We start from the raw sequence: 26,008 nt of genomic DNA, 5'->3' as shown, positions 1-26,008 counted from the left end.
TGCCTAAAGACTTCCTGAGCCCACAGCTGTCTTTGGACACACCCTTTGACACGGCCCTGCCCACCAGAGGGTGAGGAATCAGCTCCACCAACCAGTGGGCTGGCACCAGCCCCTCCTGTCAGGAAGCCTGCACAAGCCTCTAGAGCAGCCCCATCCAGCCAGGGGCAGACACCAGAAGCAAGAAAACTACGATCACACAGCCTGTGGAACTGGGTCTGCAAACAGACTGGTCCCTGATCCTTCAGGGATGAGAGGGAAGTGTACTGCTGGGACATACAGAACATCCCACTTCTCCAAGGTTGAGAAATGTAATTAACCTACCACACACATAAAAATACAAGTAGAAATTTAGACAGACTGAGGCGGCAGAGGAATATGTTTCAGATGAAGGAACAAGATAAAATCCCTGAAGAACAGTGAAGTGAAGTGGAGGTAAGCAGTGTACTCGAGGAGTTCAGAGTAATGATTGGAAAGATGATCCAGGAATTTGGGAAAAGAATGGATGCACAGAGCAAGAAATTAGAAGTTTTTAACAAAGTCAGAAAATATAAAGAGCAACCAAACAGAGATGAATATAATAACTGAAATGAAAAATACACTAGAAAGAACCAGTAGCAGAATAAATGAGGCAGAAGAATAGAGCAGTGAACTGGAAGGCATAGTAGTAGAAATCACTGCCGTGTAACAGAATAAAAAAGAATGAGAAGAAATTAGGACAGTTTAAGAGAACTTTGGGACATCAGGCACACTAACATTCCCATTGTAGGGATTCTAGAAAAAGGAGAGAGAAAGGGCCTGAGAAAATGCTTGAAGAGATAATAACTGAAAACTTCCCTAACCTGGGGAAGGAAACAATCACCCAAGTCCAGGAAGCGCAGAGTCCCATAGAGGATTAACCCAAAGAGAAACACACCAAGACACAGAGTAATCAAATTGACAGTACTTAAAGATAGAGAAAATATGAAAAGCAGCAAGGGAAAAGGTATAAATAATGTACAAGGGAACTCCCATAAGATGGTCAGCTGATTTTTGAGCAGAAACTCTGTAGGCCAGAAGGGAATGGCATGATGTATTTAAAGTGATGAAAAAATCTACAGCCATGAATACCCAGCAAGGTCCTCATTCAGATTTGATGGAGAAATCAAAAACTTTACAGACAAGCAAAAGATAAAAGAATTCACCACCAAACCAGTTTTACAACAAATGCTAAAGGAACTTTTCTAAGGGGAAAAGAAAAGGCCGCAACTAGAAACAAGAAAATTATGAAATGGAAAAGCTCACTGGTAAAGGCAAACATGATAAAGGTAAATTGTCCACACACAAACTAGTAGGGAGGTTAAAAGACAAAAGTAGTAAAATCATCTGTATCCACAATACACAGTTAAGGGATACATAAAACAATTAGATGTGAAATATGATATCAGGGACCTCCCTGGTGGTACAGTGGTTAAGAATCTGCCTGTCAGTACAAGCGACACGGGTTCAAGCCCTGGTCCGGGAAGATCCCACATGCCGTGGAGCAACTAAGTCCGTGCACCACAACTACTGAGCCTGCGCTCTAGAGCCCATGTGCCTAGAACCCGTGCTCCACAACAAGAGAAGCCACCACAATGAGAAGCCCATGCACTGCAACCAAGAGTAGCCCTTACTCGCTGCAACTGGAGAAAGGCTGTGCACAGCAACAAAGACCCAACGCAGCCCCCCAAAATAATTAATTAATTAAAGGAAAAAAAGAAATAGATCAAAAACAGTAAACGTGAAGGGAGGAGAATACAAATGTGGGGTATTTAAAATGCAGTTGAAATGAGATCAGCAACTTAAAACAATCATATATATTTATATATATAAACACACACACTGCTATACTAAAACATAGTAACCACAAACCAAAAATCTATAATACATATACACACAATAAAGAAAAAGGAATCCAAACGTAACACAGATAGACATCAAATCACAAGAGCAGAGAACTAAGAAGAAAGGGACAAAAGACCTACAGAAATCCAATAACAAAATGGCAATAAGAACATGTATATTGATAATTACCTTAAATGTAAGTGGATCAAATACTCCAATCAGAAGGCATAGACTGGCTAAATAGATACAAAAACTAGACCCATATACGTGCTGTCTACAAGAGACCCACTTCAGATCTAGAGACACACAAAGTAGGGATGGAAAAAGATATTCCATTGCAAATGCAAATCAAAAGAAAGCTGGAGTAGGAATACTCATATCAGACAAAATAGACTTTAAAATAAAGACGGTTACAAGAGAGAAGGACACCACATAATGATCAAGGGATCAATCCAAGAAGAGATATAACAATTGTAAATATATATGCACCCAACATAGGAATACCTCAACATATAAGGCAGATGTTAATAGACATAAAAGTAGAAATTGACAGTAATAATAATGGGGGACTTTAACGCCCCACTTAAATCAATGGACAGATCGTCCAGACAGAAAATCACTAAGGGAAACACAAGCCTTAAATGACACATTAGACCAGATGGGCTCAATTGATATGTATAGAACCTTCCATCTGAAAGCAGAATACACATTTCAAGTGCACATGGAACATTCTCCAGGATTGATCATATGTTGGGCCACAAAGCAAGCTGTAGTAAATTTAAGAAAATTGAAATTGAATCAAGCATCTTTTCAGACCACAACTCTGTGAGTTTAGAAGACAACCAGGGAATTCCCTGGTGGTCCAGTAGTTAGGACTCCGTGCTTTCACTGCCAAGGGTGCATGTTTAATCCCTTGTCAGGGAACTAATATCCCACAAGCCACCCGATGCAGCCCAAGAAAAAGAAAGAAAGAAAAGAAAACAGCCACAAGAAAAAAAACTGCAAAAAACACAAACACGTGGAAGTTAAACAGTATGCCACTAAACAACCAATGGATCACTGAAAAAATCAAAGAGTAAATCAAAAAATACTTAGAAAATCATGAAAACGAAAACACAATGATCCAAAACCTATTGGACACAGCAAAAGCAGTTCTAAGAGGGAAGTCTATAGCAGTACAATCTTACCTCAGGAAACAAGAAAAACATCAAATAAACAACATAACCTTACACCTAAAGCAGCTAGAGAAAGAACAGTTGAAACCTAAAGTTAGCAGAAAGAAAGAAAGAAATGAAGATCAGAGCAGAAATAAATGAAATAGACACTTTAAAAAAATCAATAGAAAAGATCAATGAAATAAAAGCTGATTCTTTGAAAAGATAAAATTGGTAAACCTTTAGCCAGGCTCATTATGAAAAAAAAGGAGGGCCCAAATCAGTAAAATCAGAAACGAAAAAGCAGAAGTTACAGCCAATACCACAGAAGTACAAAGGATCATAAGAGGCTGCTATGAGCAACTATATAGCCATAAAATGGACAACCCTGAAGAAATGGACAAATTCTTAAAAACGTGCGATCTCTCAAGACTGAACCAGGAAGAAATAGAAAATATGAACAGACGAGTTACCAGTACTGGAATTGAATCAGTAATTTTAAAACTCCCAACAAACAAAAGTCCACGACCAGATGGCTTCAGGCAAATTCTACCAAACATTTAGAGAAGAGTTAACACCTGTCCTTCTGAAATGATTTCAAAAAATTGCAGAGGAAGGAACACTTCTGAACTCATTCTATGAGACCACCATCACCTTGATACCAAAACCAAAGATATCACAAAAAAAGAAAAGTACAGGCCAATATCACTGATGATCATAGATGCAAAAATCCTCAACAAAATCAAACCAAATAAAAAAGAAAATCTAGCCAACCGAATCCAACAATACATTAAAAGGATCATACACCATGATCAAGTGGGATTTATCACAGGGGTATAATGAATTTTCAGTATCTGCAAATCAATTTGTGTGATACACCACATTAACAAGTTGAAGAATAAAATTATATGGTCATCTCAATAGATGCAGAAAAAGCTTTTGATAAAATTCAACATCCATTTATGATTAAAAAAACTCCAGAAAGTGGGCATAGAGGCAACCTACCTCAGTATAATAAAGGCCATATGTGATGAGCCCACAGCTAACATCATAATCAGCAGCAAAAAGTTGAAAGCATTTCCTCTAAGATCAGGCACAAGACAGTTGCCCACTTTTGCCACTTTTATTCAACATAGTTTTGTAATTCCTAGCCACAGCAATCAGAGAAGAAAAAGAAATAAAAGGAATCCAGATTGGAAAAGAAGTAATTAAATTGTCACTTTTGTAGATGACGTGATACTATACATAGAAAATCATGAAGATGCTATCAGAAAACTACTAGAGCTCATCAATGAATTCTGTAAAGTTGCAGGGTACAAATTAATACATAGAAGTCTGTTGCACTTCTATACACTAACAACAAAAATCAGAAAGTAAAGGAAACAATCCCATTTACAATCACATCAAAAACAATAAAATACTTAGGAACAAACCTACCTAAGGAGGCAAAAAAACCTGTACTCTGAACATTATGAGACGCTGATGAAGGAAATTAAAGAAGACACAAACAGATGGAAAGATATATGATGTTCTTGGATTGGAAGAATCTATATTGTTAAAATGACCATACTATCCAAGGCAATCTATAGATTCAATGCATTTCCTATCAAATTTCCAATGGCATTTTTCACAGAAGTAGAACAAGAAATTTTAAAATTTGTATGGAAACACAAAGGACCCCAAACAGCCAAAGCAATCGTAAGAAGGAAGAATGGAGCTAGAGGAATCAGGCTCCCTGACTACAGAGCTACAGTAAGCAAAACAGTATGGTACTGGCACAAAAACAGACATGTAGATCAATGGAACTAGATAGAAATCCCAAAAACAAAGCTGTGCACACATATGGTCAGTCTACATCAAAGGAGTCAAGAATATACAATAGAGAAAAGGCAGTCTTTTCAATATGTAATGCTGGTAAAACTGGACAGCTCTGTGTACAAGATTAAAACATTCTCTAGCACCAAATACAAAAATAAATTCAAACTGGATTAAAGACCTAAATATAAGACCAGATACTATAAAACTCCTAGAGGAATAAACAGGCAGAACACTCTTTGACATAAATTGCAGCAATATCTTTTTTGATCCATCTCCTAGAGTAATGGAAATAAAAACAAAAATAAACAAATGGGATCTAATTAAACTTAAATGCGTTTGCACAGAAAAGGAAACCATAAAATGGAAAGACAACCTGCAGGATGGGAGAAAATATTTGCAAAACGATGCTACCAACAAGAGATTAATTTCCAAATGTACAAACAGCTCATACAGCTCAATATCAAAAAAAACCAAACAACCAAATCAAAAAACGGGCAAAAGACATTTAATGTCTAAGTAGACATTTCTCGGAAGAAGACATACATGTGGCCAAAAGGCATATGAAAAATAATGCCCAACGTCGCTAATTAGTAGGGAAATGCAAATCAGAAAAAACTATAATGAGGCATCACCTCACACCAGTCAGAATGGCCATCATCAAAATGTCTACCAATACTAAGTGCTGGAGTAGGTGTGGAGAAAAGGGAACCCTCCTACACTGTTGGTGGGAATGTGAATTGGTGCAGCTACTATGGAAAACAGTATGGAGACTTTTTAAAACTAAAAGCAGAGTTACCATATGGTCCAGCGATCCCACTCCTGGGTATATATCTAGAGGAAACGATAATTTAAAAAGATACATGCACCCCAATGTTCATCGCAGCACTATTTACAGTAGCCAAGAGATGGAAACAACCTAAATGTCCATCAACAGAGGAATGGATAAAGAAGCCATGGTACATTTATACAATGAAATACTACTCAGCCATAAAAAAGGAAATAATGCCATTTGCAGCAACATGGATGGACTAGAGATTATCATATTAAGTGAAGAAAGCCAGATAAAAGATATTATACGATATCGCTTATATGTGGAATCTAAAAAATGATACAAATGAACTTATTTACAAAACAGAAATAGACTCACAAACATAGAAAACAAACTTATGGTTACCAAAGGGGAAAGGGGTGACGGAGGGATAAATTAGGAGTTTGGGACTAGCAGATACAAAGTACTATATATAAAACAGATAACCAACAAAGACCTACTGTATAGCAAAGGGAACTATACTCAATATCTTCTGATAACCTATAATGGGAAAGAATATGTAAAAGAATATGTATATATGTATAACTGAATCACCTTGCTGTTTCTTGGGTATAATAGATCTATAAAAATTTGAAAGTACCTGAGAATTCACCATTTAGGCAATTTATAACTAAATTTTCACAGTTATCAAATTTGCACAGAAAGTTTTGTTGTTCGTTTTGTTGTTTATCTGCTTGGGTTTTATTTTCAGTTACAAATTCTGAGACAATTGAATTGGTAAGAATTTGACTTTTTTCCCCCAAGTTAAAGTTCACCTCAAGATTAGTGGATTGGAAAAAAAGGTTAAACAAGTATATTTTCTTCTGGGCAACTTACTGATAATTTCTTGGAACAATTTTAATGAGAAAAATTAATATAAGTGTTTTTCTGTACTTAGCTATTCCTAGCAGCTGTGTACTTACTTCAACCATATTATTCATTTCTTATTGCCAAAATGAGTGTGCCTTATCTTAATCTGTTTGTGTAATTACGTGTAATTGTTTTTTTACTTCTCTCTGAATGAAGGCTGTAGAGTGAGTCAGAAGCTTTAAAGAACCCAGTGTTTTCCAAAAATATAACCCAACATTTTAGATCATATCAATATCTGTACTATTCCTCAGTTAATGAATTTACAAATGTAATTAGAATATTTTTAGAATATAAAGAGCTAATACAGCTGTTTTCAAGACTTCTGGGTTTATTATTGTTTCTGTTAAATACTATTCTGTCCTTAGCTTCTCAAAGAGAACACTACTTGTTAAATACAAGCTAATTTCCTTAACAAAACTTGATATTTTGGGTTATGTGCTCTTAGAATTAAGGCTAACAAAAGTACTAGGTAAATTTTATATTTTTTAACCCAAGCTCAAAAATTTATGGTAGAATATAGAATAATAAAAATGTAAGTAGATAATAAAATTAATAATTGAGATGTAGATAGTAATACCTTTTAGGTATATAGTTTATATCAGTTATTTATATTTGAAAAATCAATTTGGGTATAATTGATATTTATGTAGTAATTGTAGAATATAATTTATTCTGTTGGGCAGTTCTGTTTATGGATAAAATATAACCAGAGTAATTTTAATCTCATGAGATAGCTGATTAACTTGAGGAAGGTTATATTTCTGTCATTGAATTAGTTTATTGGAATAAAAATACATATATAAAGTAAAAGGAACTCAGTGTATAACAGCTGTTTTATTCACATTAGAAAATTAAAGAACAAAAAACAAAGAAAAAGGAAGAGCTGTTCTTTGATTATGAATAAGTAAACCAGAATATCTTTAAATAACTTAATTGGTATCACTTATTAATAAGACCTTTGCTTCCTCCCCCCAGATCAAAGATTCTAAATTGCCTGCATATAAGGATTTCTGTAAAAATCTACCATTCCCAACATACTTCCCTGATGGAGATGAAGAGGAGCTACCAGAAGATTTGTTTGATGAAGACTTGTGTCATCCTGGGGCACCTTCTATTACGTTTGCCTGACCTGGACGTGACAGACTCCCACATGTCCTGTGAATTCTGATGAGCCAGAACAATAATATAACCAGGAATTATGTTTTCTTTTCTTAGTAACAACATACCACACTGGTTATCTTTGTCAAGGGCATAAATTTATCATTCATCCTCCAACTGAATTTCATTTAAAAAATCACCACATTAAGCAAACCCGTTAAGTAGATTGAATATGCCAAATTTAGATGGACCGGCAGTTTGCATATTAGTAAAATCTTTGTAATTTGTGGGCTTTGTCCTTTTTTTACTATGTATTTCTCAAGTTATCTTAAATGTTTATAAATTTAGCTTCTTGTACTAAAGACTTGTCTGTCTTTGTGAAAGGGTGGTTGTGGAACAGTGTCAAATCATATGGGGACTATGGTGTTACCTATTTAGGTAAAAGAAACTATTTCCTGAGTCCTAAAAAGAAAAAGAAATTGAGATTTTTATCTAGATTATAGAAATGTTTATGTCATAGTTAAAGGCCTGACACAATAAGATCATAAATTATGGGTCTTATTTACACTTCTGTTGGGAGGTATAGTTATTTTTTAGTTAGATCACTCAACTATAAGACAGGTGTAATTATTTTTCCTTTTTTTTCAGCCATGCCCTGCAGCATGCGGGATCTTAGTTCCCTGACCAGGGATCCAGTCTGCCCCGTGCAGTGGAAGCTCAGAGTCTTAACCACTGGAGCGCTGGGGAAGTCCTGTAATTATTTTTCCTTGATGCCTTCCAAAAGGGATTTGAAATGGCCTGGGTGTACATTCAACAAACTTTTTTTTTTTTTTTTTTTTTTTTTTGTCTGAGTTGAGTCTCCATTGTGGCACACGGGCTTTCTCTGGTTGCAGCAAGCGGGGGCTACTCTTTGTTGTGGTGAGCAGGCTTCTCATTGCTGTGGCTTCTCTTGTTGCGGAGAATGGGCTCTAGGCGCGCAGGCTTCAGTAGTTTGGCATGCGGGCTCTAGAGTGCAGGCTCAGTAATTGCGGTACACGGGCTTAGTTGCTCTGCGGCATGTGGGATCTTCCCAGACCAGGGCTTGAACCCGTGTCTCCCGCATTGGCCGGCAGATTCTTTTTTTTTTTTTTTTAACATCTTTATTGGAGTATAATTGCTTTACAATGGTGTGTTAGTTTCTGCTTTACAACAAAATGAATCAGTTATATATATATATACATATGTTCCCATATCTCTTCCCTCTTGCGTCTCCCTCCCTCCCACCCTCCCTGTCCCACCCCTCCAGGCGGTCACAAAGCACCGAGCTGATCTCCCTGTACTATGGGGCTGCTTCCCACTAGCTATCTACCTTACGTTTGGTAGTGTATATATGTCCATGCCTCTCTCTCACTTTGTCACAGCTTACCCTTCCCCCTCCCCATATCCTCAAGTCCATTCTCTAGTAGGTCTGTGTCTTTATTCCTGTTTTACCCCTAGGTTCTTCATGACATTTTTTTTTCTTAAATTCCATATATATGTGTTAGCATGCAGTATTTGTCTCTCTCTTTCTGACTTAACTTCACTCTGTATGACGGACTCTAGGTCTATCCACCTCATTACAAATAGCTCAATTTCGTTTCTTTTTATGGCTGAGTAATATTCCATTGTATATATGTGCCACATCTTCTTTATCCATTCATCTGTCGATGGACACTTAGGTTGTTTCCATCTTGGGGCTATTGTAAATAGAGCTTCAATGAACATTGTGGTGCATGACTCTTTTTGAATTATGGTTTTCTCAGGGTATATGCCCAGTAGTGGGGTTCCTGGGTCATATGGTAGTTCTATTTGTAGTTTTTTAAGGAACCTCCATACTGTTCTCCACAGTGGCTGTATCAATTTACATTCCCACCAGCAGTGCAAGAGTGTTCCCTTTTCTCCACACCCTCTGCAGCATTTATTGTTTCTAGATTTTTTGATGATGGCCATTCTGACTGGTGTGAGATGATATCTCATTGTACTTTTGATTTGCATTTCTCTAATGATTAGTGATGTTGAGCATTCTTTCATGTGTTTGTTGGCAGTCTGTATATCTTCTTTGGAGAAATGTCTATTTAGGTCTTCTGCCCATTTTTGGATTGGGTTGTTTGTTTTTTTATTATTGAGCTGCATGAGCTGCTTATAAATTTTGGAGATTAATCCTTTGTCAGTTGCTTCATTTGCAAATATTTTCTCCCATTCTGAGGGTTGTCTTTTGGTCTTGTTTATGGTTTCCTTTGCTTGGCAGGCAGATTCTTAACCACTGTGCCACCAGGGAAGTCCCTCAACAAACTTATTAATCACTTATTACTCAAAATGTTAATAGCTCCTGGGTTTCTCTTCATTGTATGGAATGAAAATGTTTACTATGATGAAACTCCTTAGCACTTTGTTGTCTAATTTGTAATTGAACTTGGGGTTGGGGTTCAGTTCCAGTTCCCAATACATATACTAAGTTCCTGTGCTGTTTATTTGGAAAAAATTAAATAGGTTGACCCGTCTCCGGCCATAATGAAATTACCATTTACTTAAGTTCAATAGGCAGACCTGTTGGAGTCAAACTCAAGAACAGGGTTTAGTATAATGCCCAAAGTTTTAGCATAACTGGCAACTGCTAGGTCTTTCAGAGCATTTATAGATTCTCCTGCCTGGGCAGACACCTAGGATGAACTACAATACAGTATTTCAAAGGGGCTTAATTTAAGCCTGCTTCTGGGAGCCACTAATCCATAGCAGGGCAACTGACAAAGCCTTATCCCAAGTTAAGTTAGTATTCATTTTCTCAGTTTTTCCTGTTGATTGTGGTCTCCGGGATTAATGTAGTTCCAATGCCTTAAACCAAATCAGGGGATAATTTCCTTGAGGGCTTTAACTGATTAAAAAGTACTGATTTTAATGAACTCATTTACAAAACAGAAACACAGACTTAAAAAACCAAAGGGGAAAGGTTGGGGGGGGAGGGATAATTAGGAGTTTGGGATTATCATATACACACTAGTATATATAAAATAGATAATCAACAAGGACCTACTGTATAGCACAGGGAACTCAGTATTCTATAATAACCTATATGGGAAAAGAATCTGAAAAAGAATATATGTAACTGAATCACTTTGCTGTACACCTGAAACTAACACAACATTGTAAATCAACTATACTCCAATACAAAATAAAATAATTTTTAAAGTACTGATTTTAAAAACCAGTAATTTTAAACTGCCACACACAAAACCAGTGGTGGACAAAACAGTCTCCTTTCCTTCTGAAGTTTATACAATTCATTGTTATCATTAATCAGTCTTTTTACGAAGAGTTCTGAGACCATTATTCCACCACTGATTAAGACTGGAGTGGCAGGTATTGGAGATAATATTCATTTAGCCTCTGAGTTTTCTGGACAGACTTGGTGACCTTGCCAGCTCCAGCTGCCTTCTTTTCCACCACTTTAATGACACAGCAACTGTCTGTCTCATGCCATGAACAGTAAAACAACCCAGAGGAGGATAGAGAAACTCTCAACACATGAGGGCTTGCTAGGAACCGTATCAACAATAGCAGCATCACCAGATCAAAAATTTGGTGCCAGGACTTCCCTGGTGGCACAGTGGTTAAGAATCCACCTGCCAGTGCAGGGGTCATGGGTTCAATCCCTGGTCTGGGAAGATCCCACATGCCACAGAGCAACTAAGCCTGTACGCCACAACTTGAGCCCATACACTGCAACTACTGAAGCCTGCACACCTAGAGCCCGTGCTCTGCAACAAGAGGAGCCACCCCAATGAGAAGCCTGTGCACTGCAGTGAAGAGTAGCCCCCACTCGCTGCAACTAGAGAAAGCCTGCACGCAGCAACGAAGCCCCAGTGCAGCCAAAAATTTAAAAAATAACAAATATAAAATAAAAACGAACTTGGGCCCATCTTCCAGCTTTTTCCCAGAATAATGATCAGTCTTCAGCTCAGCAAACTTGCAAGCAATGTGAGCTGTGTGACAGTCCAGGACAGGTTCATATCTAGCACTGATTTGGCCTGGATGGTTCAAGATAATCACTTGAGGTATGAAGCCAGCTGCTTCCATCGGTGGGTCAATTTTTCTGTCACCAGCCACATGGCCACAACGAACATCTTTGACAGACATGTTCTTGACATTGAAGCCCACACTGTCCCCAGAAAGGCCTTCACAAAAGCTTCATGGTACATTTCAACAGACTTTACTTCAGTTGTAACATTGACTGGAGCAAAGGTGACCACCACGATAGGTTTGAAAACAGTCTCCACTCAACCCACAGGGACAGTACCAATACCACCAATATTATAGATGTCCTGGAGGGGCAGACTCAAAGACTAGTCAGTTGGATGAGTTGGTGGCAGGATGCAATCCAGAGCAGCATGGTTCCACTGGCATTGCCATCTTTTGGGTGAATTTCCATCCCTTGAACCAAGGCATGTTAGCACTTGGCTCCAGCATGTTGTCACCATTCCAGCCAGAAATTGGCACCAATGCTCCTGTGTTGGGGTTGTAGCCAATTTTCTTAATGTAAGTGCTGACTTCCTTAACAATTTACTCATACCTCTTCTGGCTGTAGGGTGGCTCAGTGGAATCAATTTAATAGCAACACTTAGTTGTTTCACACCAAGAGTGTAAGCCAAAAGGGCATGCTCATGGGTCTGCCCATTCTTGGAGATACCTGCTTCAAATCCACCAGCATCAGCAGCAACAATGAGGACATCACGGTCAGACAGGGATGTACCTGGAAGCATGTTTTTGATAAAGTCTCTGTGTCCTGAGGCATCAGTAATAGTCATGTAGTACTTATGGTCTCAGATTCCCACAGGGAGATATCGATGGTGGTACCACACTCATATTCAGCTTTCAGTTTGTCCAAGACCCAGGCAATCCTCTTCAGAGACTTTTTCTGTCCAGGTGGGATTGCTTCCACCCATCCTGAAAAAAAGTGTCCACAAACACTAGCAGGTATCTGAAATTTCCTGTAGCTCAAGGCATTTGTGTCCAGTCATTGGTGGCACAGATTCCTTTGTGTTGGGCCCCAATCTGGGAAGGTCCAACAGCAGTCTTTGGGTTGTTTTTAGCATGAATCATGCAATTCTGAGTGACTCACTGTATGGTCTTCTATAGGTTATGCCCCATTATATATATTTGAATCCATTGTAAGGTGGCATCTCTCCTGTAATGGGTACTAATATGAATGTGCTGCAGCACAGGGTCCAAGCTCACCTTAGGAATTAAAACAATTGTGCACTACATTTCCAGCCAGGCAAGGTGCGATCCAAGTGAAACCCTACTCCTCGACCCTCTCTTTGTCCTTTTCTGAATATACTGGATGGTATTTTGACAAGTCAGTCTGTGGGAGAAGTGATCCTCTTACCTCAGAGGATATTGCTTTAGGTTACGTGTCCCAGCGTCCCTTTTTAAGGGGATGTCTATTGGCCATGTGTTTTTGGCCTTCCCTGGGGTGCTGTTAGCACACACTCTGGTCTTACCTTTTCATAGACCTGGGATGGAGGGCAGGGGAAGAGAGCTCTGTCTCCTGGGGTTTTCATGAGCACCATCTGTAGGGTTAAAGATGTTCTCGTGGAACTCTGATGTCAAGCTGTTCTGAAGAAAAACTTAAGGGTGAAAGCTCATTGTTTCTCCCCCAGTAGGGGCTTACCTCTCTTCCATTTACTCCCCTTTCAGGAATCCAGTGCCAAAAAAGTGGCATTTTGTTTTACATCTTCATTCTTCTGTTGCTGTTCCCTGTTGAACACTTTAAAAACAACATCTACCCATTGAGAAGGATTCATTCCAAATGCACCATCTAATCTTCACAACTTCCTCCCAATATCTGAGACACTTTGCCCAAAATAGATCAAATTTATCCTTCTAATATTTTCAGGGGTCTCAGGATCTACATTAGTATAATGTCTGTAGGCTTGATACATCTTTTCCAAAAATTCAGAGGGATTTGTTTTTTTGCTGAATTTCTTGAATTTGGTTTGAACTATTTTGCTTTGGTTCCCCTTTTCAAAGCCCTGCCCAGATGCACTAATAAGTAGTATTATAAATAAGGGCATTCCTCCCTCATCGGGGTCCCATTTTAGTTCAGCTGTGGGTGATACCAAGTGGGCTTCAGTTATAGAGGACCCTCCTTATGAAGGAGGGTTGCAATCTTTCCAGTTAAAGAAGTCTGAGAAACACAGCTGACTGATCATTTGCATTTAGTCCCCACATGAGATAAAGGTGTAAGGGAAATTGCCCTGCCCTGGGAGGGGCCCAAACTGGGTGCCCTGTCAGGTCTTAGATGGCGGTACTAGACCAAATCCCTGTGCCCCAGGAACTAACACAGGATTTTCTAATTGATCCCTATAAGGAGGGGCAGTTCTGAGCCCCAGTGTCAGGAATTGGGGTTGGATAGGAAGGGAAAGTAGTGGAAGGGGTGGATATATTGGCATAACAGCTGGAGGAGTTAAGGTTTTTTATCTTCCCCCCAGAATTAGACTTTTAAATTGAAGTATAATAGATTTTTTTAAATTGTATATTTATTTATTTGGCCGCTTTGGGTCTTCATTGCTGCACACAGGCTTTTCTCTAGTTGCGGAGAGCAGGGGCAACTCTTCATGGTGGTGTGTGGGCTTCTCATTGCAGTGGCTTCTCTTGTTGCAGAGCACAGGGTCTAGTCGCACAGGCTTCAGTAGTTGTGGCACACGGGCTCAGTAGTTGTGGCTCGCGGGCTCTAGAGTGCAGGCTCAGTAGTTGTGGCGCACAGGCTTAGTTGCTCCGTGGCATGTGGGATCTTCCCAGACCAGGGCTTGAACCCATGTTCCCTGCATTGGCAGGTGAATTCTTAACCACTGCACCACCAGGGAAGTCTGAAATATAGTTGATTTACAGTGTTTTGTTACTTTCAGGTGTATAGCAAAGTGATTCAGTTATACTGTATATACATATATATATATATATTCTTTTTCAGATTCTTTTCTCTTATAGGTTATCAGAAAATATTGAGTATACTTCCCTGTGCTATACAGTAGAACCTTGTTGTTTATCTATTTTGTATATAGTAGTGTGTATATGTTAATCCCAAACTCCTAATTTATCCCTCCCCCTCCTTTCCCTTTTGGTGACCATAAGTTTGTTTTCTATGTCTTTGGGTCTATTTCTGTTTTGAATATAAGTTCATTTGTATCATTTCTTCTTGGATTCCACATATAAGTGATATCATATGATATTTGTCTTTCCCTGACTTACTTCACTTAGTATGATAATCTCTAGGTCCATCCATGGTGCTGCAAATGGTGCTGCAATCCCACTCCTTGGCATATATCTGGACAAAACTCTAATTCGAAAAGATACATGCACCCCAATGTTCACTGCAGCACTATTTACAATAGCCAAGACATGGAAGCAACCTAAGCGTCCATTGACAGGTGAATGGATAAAGATGTGTTTTATATATATATATATATATATATATATATATATATATATATATAAACACACACACAGTAGAATATTACTCAGCCATTAAAAAAGAATGGAGGAGTTAAGATTTGAAGCAACATATTCTCACTCTCATTCTCTTCCTTTTCTTATTTTCCTTGATATAATAGCGCAAATGCTTGCTCATAAAGGATTTCATCATTCTTCCCTGCTTCTTCACAGAATAGCCATAAATAGTAATTGATCATCTCTAACCTTTAAAGGATGACTTTTTGCCTTGACATCAACCAAACAGGGAGAATTCTGGGCTGAGGGTTTTGGCGATTTTAGGAACCAAGTGGAATCTTTTTCTCTTCTCCCTAGGAATGTCCCACAGACATGCCATTCCCCACCCCATTCCTTTTCTCCATTTGACATCAGTAAAAGTTTTAAATATCACAAAATTTGACTGTAAATGAAGAAACAATACCAAACAAAATGAAGTGAAAAACTCAGAGGACAAAGAGTAAATCCTAAATAAACCCTCAAGTTTGGTCTTGGAATTTTACATATACAATGACACAGGAGACCATAAGTGATGTAATTAACACAGCAAGGGTAGCAGTGCACGGTGCACAGGGTCCCAAGATAACCCTGACTAAACCCCCTGTGGAGATCCGGACAGGTACAGTGGCCACACATTTTTACAGTAAAATATTATCTTCTTCTCACTTGTGCGTTCATGGCTGTAATCAGATCACTTATCCACACCCTACCTCAGAGGACTTTCTTTAAGGGATATTTAAAACATTCCCCATTTTTAAAGACAGAAATTCAAGACAAAACACAAATGGCATATATAAATGCTAGCATCCAAAGAAGCAAACAAACCAGTTCACAAATTGAGTAAAAGTCCAACAAGTCTTTCCTCTCTCCAACAGGGTACCCTAAGCAAAGGTATTTTAGCTTAATGCTCATTACCTGGGAGGCAGGGTTCCCAAAGATGGGCCATTATGTATAATTTAAGCTTATAGGCAACATCCCTTTAGTGATTAACTTACAATACAATACAAAGGTTCTTTCCCATTACATCTGCAGATGGACTGTGTGTCTGCATTTGAGTTTGAAGGAGAAATTTTCTGATCACCTTTTAGGATCACAAGTGTGAGCCCTGTCACTTAGAGCCAGACAGGGAGCAGACAATCCACTTCACCCCCGCTCCCCACCACCAGCACCTTGTACAGCTCCCTATTTTTGAAGAGGATCAGGACCCCGTTCCCGCAAACTTTTTCAGTGGCCCAGAAGAAGTGACCTGACTTCTACTGAGCCAGGTGGGAAAGGAGGATGCCTTCTCTATGCTTACAGGGTACAAAAGCCAAAGTCTGCCTGGTCCAACAGGCACTAAGCAAAACACCTGTGATTTGCTAAGAATCTTAGGTCACTTTCTGGCTCCAGCTCTTGTCATCAAATATTTAACTCGAGGAAAATGGAACTCTGTCTACAATGGATAAGCAGTACATGGTCTGGACATGGGTCACTCACCTTTCTGTTTGGAGCCCATGCAATACTAGTGGCTGACTCCTGAGCTGTGTTGGCAGATGGAAAGGCATGGAGTTCAAATGGGCTTGAACTTGATCCACTGTTTTAGATTTTGTCTTGAAATGAGGAAATTTTTGTAAACAACCTTCATTCAGTTTAGACATTTCTTCCAGTCTTAGTTGGTATTAGCTATTAGTTATAAAATAGGTAAATATTGGGCCTCATATAAATTCTGTAGGCCTCAGTAAGGCCAACTGGTCAAGACATACCTGCTTTAGCACTATTCACAATAGCCAAGATATGGAAACAACCTAAATATCCATCAACAGATGAATGGATAAAGAATATGTTTTACACACACACACACACACACACAATGGAATATTACTCAGCCATAAAAAAGAATGAAATAATGCCATTTGCAGCAACATGGATGGACCTAGAGATTATCATACTAAGTGAAGTAAGTCAGGCAGAAAAACAAATATCACATGATATCACTTATATGTGGAATCTAAAATGTAACACAAACGAACTTATCTACGAAACAGAAACAGACTCACAGACATAGAGAACAGACTGTGGTTGCCAAGGGAGAGGAGCTGCATGGGAGGGCTGGATTGGGAGTTTGGGATTAGCAGATGCAAACTAGTATATACAGAATGGTTAAACAACAAGGTCCTACAGTATAGCACAAGGAACTACATTCATTACCCTGTGATAAACCATAATGGAAAAGAGTATATATATATATATATATATATCTGAATCATGTTTTTGTACAGCAGAAATTAACACAACATTGTAAATCAACTATACAATAAAATACACTTTAAAAAAAAATGCCCATTAGTGCCCACATTGGCTGAAGGTCACTGCTTTGGAAGTTCCCCCTACTCTTGCAGGAAGTATGGCAGGAGAATGGGCTGGTGGTGCTTATCTTGCTTCTATAAATTGTTTCATAATGGAGTGTTCTTGTGATGATGTGGGGCACATTGCTGATACCAGTGTTACTGAAATGTTGTCCCCAGAGCATGTAAACACGGACAGACAGAAGTAGGTCTCGTGCTATGAGGCCCCCTTGGGCAAACGTCTTTAGGAGCTTCCTTGTCACATGTCACTTGGTGGCTACCTGTCTTCTGTACAGGAACTGGTTCTTCACAGAAGAGTTACTTGACTAATGATGGAAGAAGTTTCCCCTGCTTTCAGAAATTTTCTATCAAGTTGACTTCATTGTAACCAGAGACATTTGTCCTTCAGTTTCCAGTGTTATTGCTGTATCTGCTATAAAGTCACATCTGCCAGCTTCCAGTCGTAATTCCTGAGGACTAGTGGGAACTGAGCCCCAGAAACAACAAAGCATGCAGTACAAGACAGCTGCCATCAACATCCTGCCTCTAGCGACTGCCCAGGATTCCCTGAAGTGAGAGGACCCAATTGAAGTGTCATCGTCCCCTCCGGAAAACAGCCAGAGTCCTGCGTGTGCATGGTTGCCAGCCTCCATCCCATTATTTGCTTTTCTGCTTTTAAATGTTGTTTCCAAAGAACTTACAGCAGTCCCTGCCATGCATTGTTTTTCATTCTTTTTAGATTAATGAGGTGACCTGCTCAAGTTAGATGAGCCAAATTAATCTCAATGAATGCAACCCATAACACCATAAAAGCAAATAAGTGACTTTAACTCTGCTTGCCAAAGAATCTTTTTGGCATGGAGACACCTAATTTTTCCTTCCTGACATTTGACAGGAAGAGTGAAAGTGACAGTTGTGATCTTGATTCTCTTAAAGCAGACTTTTTATGAGCATCGAGTATGTGTCAGGGCATTTAAAAAATTTGTTGTTGTTTTTAAAGAGAAAGGATAAGATATCCATCAAGTTCGGCACTGCATTGAATTTGCTTTATTTGAGAAGGAAGTAACTGCATCACAAAAGTCCTAACAAAGATATTAATGGGACTCTGTCAGAATGAATAATAATATTCGTTGGGCATCCAACATAAATGTCCTTATCTAAAATGGTATGTTGAGATGATGAAGCAAAGATGACAAAAGAACTGTTGGCTGACTGTCCTTTTTTTTCTGCTAACTGTAGAAACAATGAACGTGATGCTTTACCTCACAAAGGAGTACTGGTGATTGTAAGGAGGGGGCCCCTTCCCTCCTCCAACAGAGAGTTTTACCAGCTGCCAATAACAGCCAGCCTGCTGCTAAAATGTCACCGTAAGGGACACAATTGAGGTTACAGTATCCACAGAGGACATGGATAATTAGGAAAACATGAGTCAAAGCAGAGGAAGTAGGCAAAGAAAAAAGAACTGACGAAAAGAAAGTAAATAAGGAAAAGATCTATTCTATAAAAACTCTAGACTTTTTTCAACCTGGAAAATTAGAACCGGCAGCATCTCTTGCTTACATCACCTTGCTTACATGGTTCCTTTCTCTAGTCAGTAACCACGAGGATGCCTTTGCCATGGGAAGAATATTGTGATTTAATGACCCAAAGCCCTTTGTTAAATACCATTTCCCATAAAGAGAGAGGCTCAAGGTTCTGTGGCCCAGGAGCCATTGAGATGTGCATTTATGAGGAGGTCCATCCAAACTACGTCAAACACAGGAAATTCTCACCGTGGTTTACAAAGGCAAGTTTTACCCTCACCTGACACAGTGCTTGTTAACCTTGGCTGCAACTTAGAACCATGCAGGTTGCTTTTAAAACCTAAGTCCAGTATCCTCAGAATCTCTGGAGCTGGTTCCCAGATGTCAGTGTTTCTTAAAGCTCAGTGAAGGTTCAGAACCACTGGCCTGAAACAGCATGGTGTACAGATGGGCAAGTCATGTAGGGCACCTGGGTCAGTTATTTGGGAACCTCCCTAGAGCAATTCACATGGGAGAAAATTTTATTAAATTGTAATAATAATGTGTATATGTGCATAGTACTACTTTATATTATAAAGTGTTTTTATGTCCTTGTGAGAGTGCCCCCTGGGAAAATGCTTCACATCTTGTAAAACTACACAAATGTTAGATGTAATCAGCCTGGGACTTCCCTGGCAGTCCAGTGCGTAAGGCTCTGTGATTCCACTGCAGGGGGCAAGGGTTTGATCCCTGATTGGGGAATTAAGATCCCTCATGCCGCATGGTCAAAAAAAAAAAAAAAAAGGAAGAAGTAATCAGCCTGTGTGATCACTGAGGAAATGGGCAGAATAAGAGGCCTGGGACTCGGTCAGTTCTCACCAAACAAGTGGCTGGCAGACCTTTTACCAAAATTGGGTCCCTGACTTTCCTGTGTCCTCTCTACAACAACTTGGGAGTCAGAATTATCTTTGAAGATCTCCCTAAAAGATTGATATATTTGGTTTCCTCTATTATGAACTGTGATTTAGCCTCATGTACAAACATGTATTAAAAATTGCTCTAAGTTGCCTTAGAAATATGTTGCTTTAGTATCTCCATGATAAGATCACAAGTGAAACAAACTCAATTTTAGCTCCTCTGAAGTTTTCAAAGTTTGTTATTGTTGTTGTAATATTTGCAATTGTATTTTTTTTCACTTGTCCTGCACGTGCAGCAAGTATCAGAGGTTTAGGGGAAACTACTGAGAGGAAAAATGGAAAGTGGAGAAAACTTTATCTATTAACTTAGTTTCTTTGGATGCAAATTGGGATAGATGAAGACTGTTCTTCTCCTGGCTGAATGCTTTAGAAGAACCTAGAGAAGCTGCTGTGGAGCTGTAGGGTCTCTAGTGGGGGTGAAGCTGACTTACTGATCATTGAGTCTCCCTCTCAGGCCTCATCAGGGCCCCTCTCCCTCAGGACTTAAAGGTAATAACCGCATGACAGTTATTGAAACCCCCCCAACTGTCAGATGTTTTACCCACAGTCTCTCATTTAATCCTCAACCACCCTGTGAGTCAGTTGGTTATCATCTCTACAGATGAGGAAATTGCAACTCAGAGATTATGTGACATCTCCAAGTCAAATATCCAGTGAATGGCCAAGCTGGGTGAGAACTGAAGGTCGTGCCCCTCTAGACTCCTGGTCACACATTCTGGGCAGGGCCCCAGCTTCCTAACTGTTCTGGTAGAGAGCCCTCTCTTCAGCTGTGGGGAAACAGGAGCCCCCTTCCCCAGGGCACATCTGTAGATGTGGTTTAGACAATTTTCTGGGAGGCAGTTTCTCCCAAGTCTGCAGAAGAAAAGGTGGGTGTCATGTCCCTTAAATTCACCACTTCTCACCTCTTCTCCCATCTCCTGAGATGGGAAGGGAGTGGAAAGAAGACTGGTTTGCCAGAGCCAGGCCTGATGAGAACTGGATGGGAGTGAGTGTGAGAGGAAGGGCTGGCCTTGGGTGTGGGATCACCTACCACCAGACTGGGGAACTCTGGTTGATGTCACTTGTATTTACAACCAAGTGAAACTGCTCTATTGGCAGGGCTAACTCAGCTTCCCATCCAGAGCAAGAGGACCAAGTATGTATTTGAGGGGTCAGGTGCTAATAGTGGTGAATAGAAAGTAAGGATGAAAACATCTGCCCTTCACTCCACGTTACAAGTCTAAATAGTTATATTACCCTGTTGGACAACTCCATAGTTATTGTTTTAACCTGAGCAAGGGTCTTAAGCATGACTAGTAGATATTGATTAGACTTGCAAATAGATTTAGGCAGTAAAACAGTAGGAGACTTAAAAAAATCCTCAGTTTCCAGAATATCAAAGAAGTCATACCAGCTAAAACTGCTGAACCAACTTCTTTAAAAATAAGCATTGATTCAAAGTGTAATAGAATAGTGAACTCTTGCATCTTTTTAAGGACGTTGTCTCAATTTTCTCTCCATCTAATGAGGTGGGAAGGAGCATTGGACAAGACAGGTAGTCACTCTTGGACTCTGTGCCTCTTCATGGATGGGAGGCCTATAAAGAATGTCTGTGGATTAGTCATTTCTTCTATTTATGTGGTAAGTTAGGCTGACCTAATTATCAAACACAGAAGGTCAACGATCATGCCAACTTTGAGACATTGTCTAGTGACCCTTCTATTTCACCATCAGTCAGAAAAGTGCCTGAGCTTTTTAGGACCTTGGTGCTCCCAGGCATGGAGATCCCACCATTTCTTATTTGCTCATCTCTGTGTTTAATTATTGGTCTGGCCACAGTGAGGGGGCGTGATTCCTCTTTTTTACCTCCTGAACTGTTTGTTTGTTGATTCTACATTGAGCCAGGGATGTTTCCTAGTCTCACTGAAATTAGAGAGACATTCAGAGAACCTACTGACTGAATAAATAAAAATTAGGGAAAAATCATTATGGGTCAATCATCCAGTTGGATTTTAAGAGAACATGAAAGAAAAGGAATAACTGATTTTTAAAACTTAAAAATAAAATTTATTATAAAAGTAATATTTGTTTATTATATAAGTTTAGAAAAAAAAGAAAAACACTTCATGATCCCACCTTGTAGAGTTACTAAGACTGTTAACATCTTCTAGAACTTCTGTGCCTATGCATGTGTATGTTTCTATAGGATTATACTGTACATGCTGTTTCATAGTCTTTTTCCGTTGGTAATATATCCTTCAGTGTCTTAAAGTTTAGGGGGGTTGGTTTTTCAGTTGGAAACAGGCTATGATGGGCATCTTTATAGCTAAACCTTTGTGGACATCATTAATTATTCTTAAGTAAATTACTGAAAAGGAAATGACTGGATCAAAGGATATGGAATACCTAATTGCCCCTCAGAAAGACTGTACCAAGTTACATGTTTTCAAAATCTCCTCTATTTAAGACAAGAGTAGCTGGGCTCTCCCTGAGAGGTGTGCACAGGCTTCCTCCTCCACTTACCAGTAATTCCTCCCCTGCTTCCAACTGAGGATATCGCTGTTTTTCTTTCCTTTAACAAGTTCCTGAGGGGTCAATGCTCACCCTTCCCTTATTTCCCTTTTCTGTCTCCACTCCTAGGACTGGATTTGTCACCCCAGTGAGCCAAGCAAGGACCCTTAATACCATCTTGGAATTCCCAGGATCTCAGAGAAGAGCTAATGCCCTGGGTAAAATTATTAGGCCATTATGTGGAAAGCAGGAAGGAATGCAAAAGCACATATGACTCTAGCTTGTGGGTATTGGATGGGTTCAAGTATCTTCATCAGGACCAGTCCACAGCCCTGGGAAGAGTGAGCTGTAACATGGCAAGGGAGGAAGGAGGCTGACTCCACATGGCCTGCCTGGTAGGAGGTGGTGATTCGGCTGGCAGGAGGGGAATGGTATTAACATTGACACCATAGCTGTGTCTGTCTCCAGTAAACCATTTCTGTGAGGGCAAGAGAGGGCTGGTGTTGTCACAGCCCTTACTGCTGAGGACACTGTCCATGTTCCTTATACCAGGGGCTGCACAACTCAATCCTCTCAGGGAGTAATGTCAGGAAGAGCTGTCTTTCCTCTGAAAAAGAGTATGATTCATTGACTCAGATAAAGAAAGGTATTTAATCCTACCTGCCTCCTTGAAAGCAAAGTAAAAGTGAACCAACTATTCTTAATCTCATTTCTGGTGTAATCATCTCTCCTCACTCCATCTTTCCTATCTGTGTTGCCTGCAAAGAATATTTAGGTCTGTATTTCCAGGTGTATATGGTCCTACAGTGTATGTGCTTTTATAATAAGTCACACCACCTCTCACAGGGAAGGAAGGAAAGCGGGGAGGTAGGAAGGGAAGGAGGTCCCCTGGAGGATTTTCTGAGTGGCAGATTTGAAACTTAACTGTGAGTCTTGAGTTCCACTTTAATTTACTTAAATACGGAAAGGAATTTATTCCCTTCCATTTATCCAGAACAAGAGGGACATAATAAATAATTGTTAAATTCTTGTTTACTAAAGACTTAAATTCAGGAGTTAGGAGAACACTTGAAGAAGTGTTTCCCAGATACCTGTGGAGGGGATGGAGGGAAGGGATGGAAGGAAGGACGAAGGGAGAAGAGGAGGGAGAAATGAGCTATGGCCTGAAAGCATCTCCTAAACCGCAGGGAGGGCCCAGGCCTGGAATCACTGCAGGGTGGTGACAGTGGCTGCTCTCCCAGCAGGGGCACGATGCTTGCTCTGGGGGCTCAGGCGTGGCCTGACAGCATGGCAAGTGATTTGGGCCACGTCCCAGGAGCTGACAGTCTCCTAAACGGTGCTGAGAAGCTGATAAAAGCTAAAGAGACTTGATGAGCACTTCTTAGACCCATTCACTGTCATTGACAGTGGAGCCCATGATCTTAATTGTGGAGCCCAGAAAACTGGGATCTAAATGCTGCCAAGTGACACCACTGGAAGTGTCTGCACTAGGCAGCTCTGTCCCCTGGTGCAGGAGGTAAAGAGTGAAGCTCTCAGGAAAAGTTTCCAGATTTTAAGTTATATTTTTCTCAATAAAATGTAAAAAAGCAAAGGTCCAATATACATATAAACTCTCCTTTCTTCTTTCTGCCCCATGCGTGTGCAGTCCCCTAGGCTGTAAGTTAACACATGATGAATTAATCATATTACATTTAATCAAAACTCATTATCAAACTACTAGTAATTGTCCAGCCAGCACTTTATTACCTGCTGTGTTAAGCAGGACTTCCTATTAGCTATCCTAAAAACCCCTTTCTTCAAGCTCTAAGAGGCTGCATGGTGGTCAAAAGTTTTGAAATTTGATGGGAAGATTCTCGATCATTCCTTGCTTACTTCATTAGACATCAGCTTTAGTCTTCTGTGAACTCCCAGGGGCAGGTTTCACAGGTGGCATGGGAAGGCCTCCAAGAGGCACACATGAGAAGAGAATGGAATGAGCATATTGATGATTTTGGTTTTCCTTCTATTCATTTGACCTTATTCTTTCCTCTGGTCTGGCTTCCCCTCTGCGTCCTGCTGACCAGCATAGTGCTCCGCAGGTGACAGGCAGAACCTCCAGAAGGCTTATTTGGTAAGTGAATGAAATGAACATACTGGAGCATCTTCTTTTTTTTTTTTTCTGTCTTTCAATTTCCTTGGTTATTCTATTTGCCTTTCTCTTGGTTGACTCCAAGTACCATAGTGACATTCTTGTAAAGGTCTGAAACCATTTGAGAGGCCCACAGGGCAAATCACACATTTATGTACCCTATGCTTCTAGATGTTAATGGTCAGATTAAAACTTGAATAAATGGAGGGCAGACTTGTTCCTGGTGAAAAGACTACATTTCATAAAATTGCCTGTTATTTCTAAATTGTACCTAAAAGTCCAGGGCCGTTCCATCATACTCCCTCCAGAGTTGAGGGAAGGCAGTGAACAGAAAATACGCATGAGGGTATAATTCTGTAAAAATGGTTCTCAAATTCATCCAGAATAATAAGATAGAGGAAATCTCAAAAGAAATTCTAAAGATAATAAGTAAATGGGGAAAGATTTATCTTTCCAAACTCTAAACCATAAACACTGCTTAAAGAATGAACAAAGCCCATGTGGTACTGGCACACGAATAAGTAGATCTAAAAAAACAATAGAACAAGTACAGAAAGATGCTTTTACAAGTAGTCAGTTTTTAAATTTCAAGATATTTGAAACACAGGAATCCATAACTCCATACAATAATACATATAAATAAGTGGGAGAGAAGGGAGGACAATGGCTTTCAATGGAATGTTGGCTGCCCAGCTGACAAATGTGGAAGGGGTGCTAGAGTTGGAAAATCATTGTTCTGCAGCCATCATGGTACAGACAAGAATCATCAGTGGATACTAAATCAAGGGGGAGGGAGGGACAGATTTTGATGGTAAGCAGGATATTTGCATGGTATTAAAGTATCTCCCCACACATGGAAGCAACCTAAATGTCCATCAACAGATGAATGGATAAAGATGTGGTATATATATATATATATACACACACACACACACATCACACACACACACACACACACACACACACTGGAATATTGCCATATAAAGAATGAAATAATGCCATTTGCAGCAACATGGAATGGACCTGGAGATTATCATACTAAGCGAAGTGAGTCAGACAGAGAAAGACAAACATCATATCACTTATATGTGGAATCTAAAGTATGACCCAAATGAACTTACCTATGAAACAGAAACAGACTCATAGACATAGAGAACAGACTTTTGGTTGCTGGGAGGGCAGGGAGACGAATTGGGAGTTAGGGGTTAGCAGATGCAAACTATTATATATAGAATGGATAACAACAAGGTCCTACTGTATAGCACAGGAACTGTATTCCATATCCTGTGACAAATCATAATGGAAAAAAAAATAAAGTGTGTTCCCATGGATTTCTTACTAGTTAAAAGGGGAAAACACTAACTATACAGTAATTACCAGGTGATCAAAATTAATAGCACCAATATGGGACAGATGAATATCATGAAACCAGATATAATACTTTGAGACAAAATATCACTTCTATCATATCCCAACTGG

At 39.6% G+C, this 26,008-nt stretch overlaps 1 protein-coding gene and 1 pseudogene across 2 annotated transcripts in view; one reads left to right on the top strand and one right to left on the bottom strand.

Annotated features, from left to right (window-relative positions):
- MRPL3 (mitochondrial ribosomal protein L3) overlaps window positions 1-7,970 on the top strand; it is a 44,773-nt gene extending 36,803 nt beyond the window's left edge. The window contains exon 10 of the mRNA XM_082654593.1: window positions 7,486-7,970. Within this exon, the coding sequence (XP_082510719.1) occupies window positions 7,486-7,638 (153 nt within the window). The 3' untranslated portion in view covers window positions 7,639-7,970. The remainder of the gene's footprint in view (window positions 1-7,485) is intronic.
- Window positions 7,971-10,999: 3,029 nt separating this feature from the next.
- LOC309822683 (elongation factor 1-alpha 1-like) lies at window positions 11,000-16,603 on the bottom strand (annotated as a pseudogene). The gene is made up of 3 exons: window positions 16,585-16,603; window positions 11,530-12,567; window positions 11,000-11,198 (listed from the first exon to the last, which is right to left on the bottom strand). The product of its transcript is annotated as an elongation factor 1-alpha 1-like (transcript).
- Window positions 16,604-26,008: the final 9,405 nt, after the last annotated feature.

Source organism: Grampus griseus (genome assembly GCF_964374135.1).
Source record: "Grampus griseus genome assembly, chromosome: 5".
NCBI classification, from domain to species: Eukaryota; Metazoa; Chordata; class Mammalia; order Artiodactyla; family Delphinidae; genus Grampus; species Grampus griseus.
This window is presented reverse-complemented; position numbering and strand designations above follow the sequence as displayed.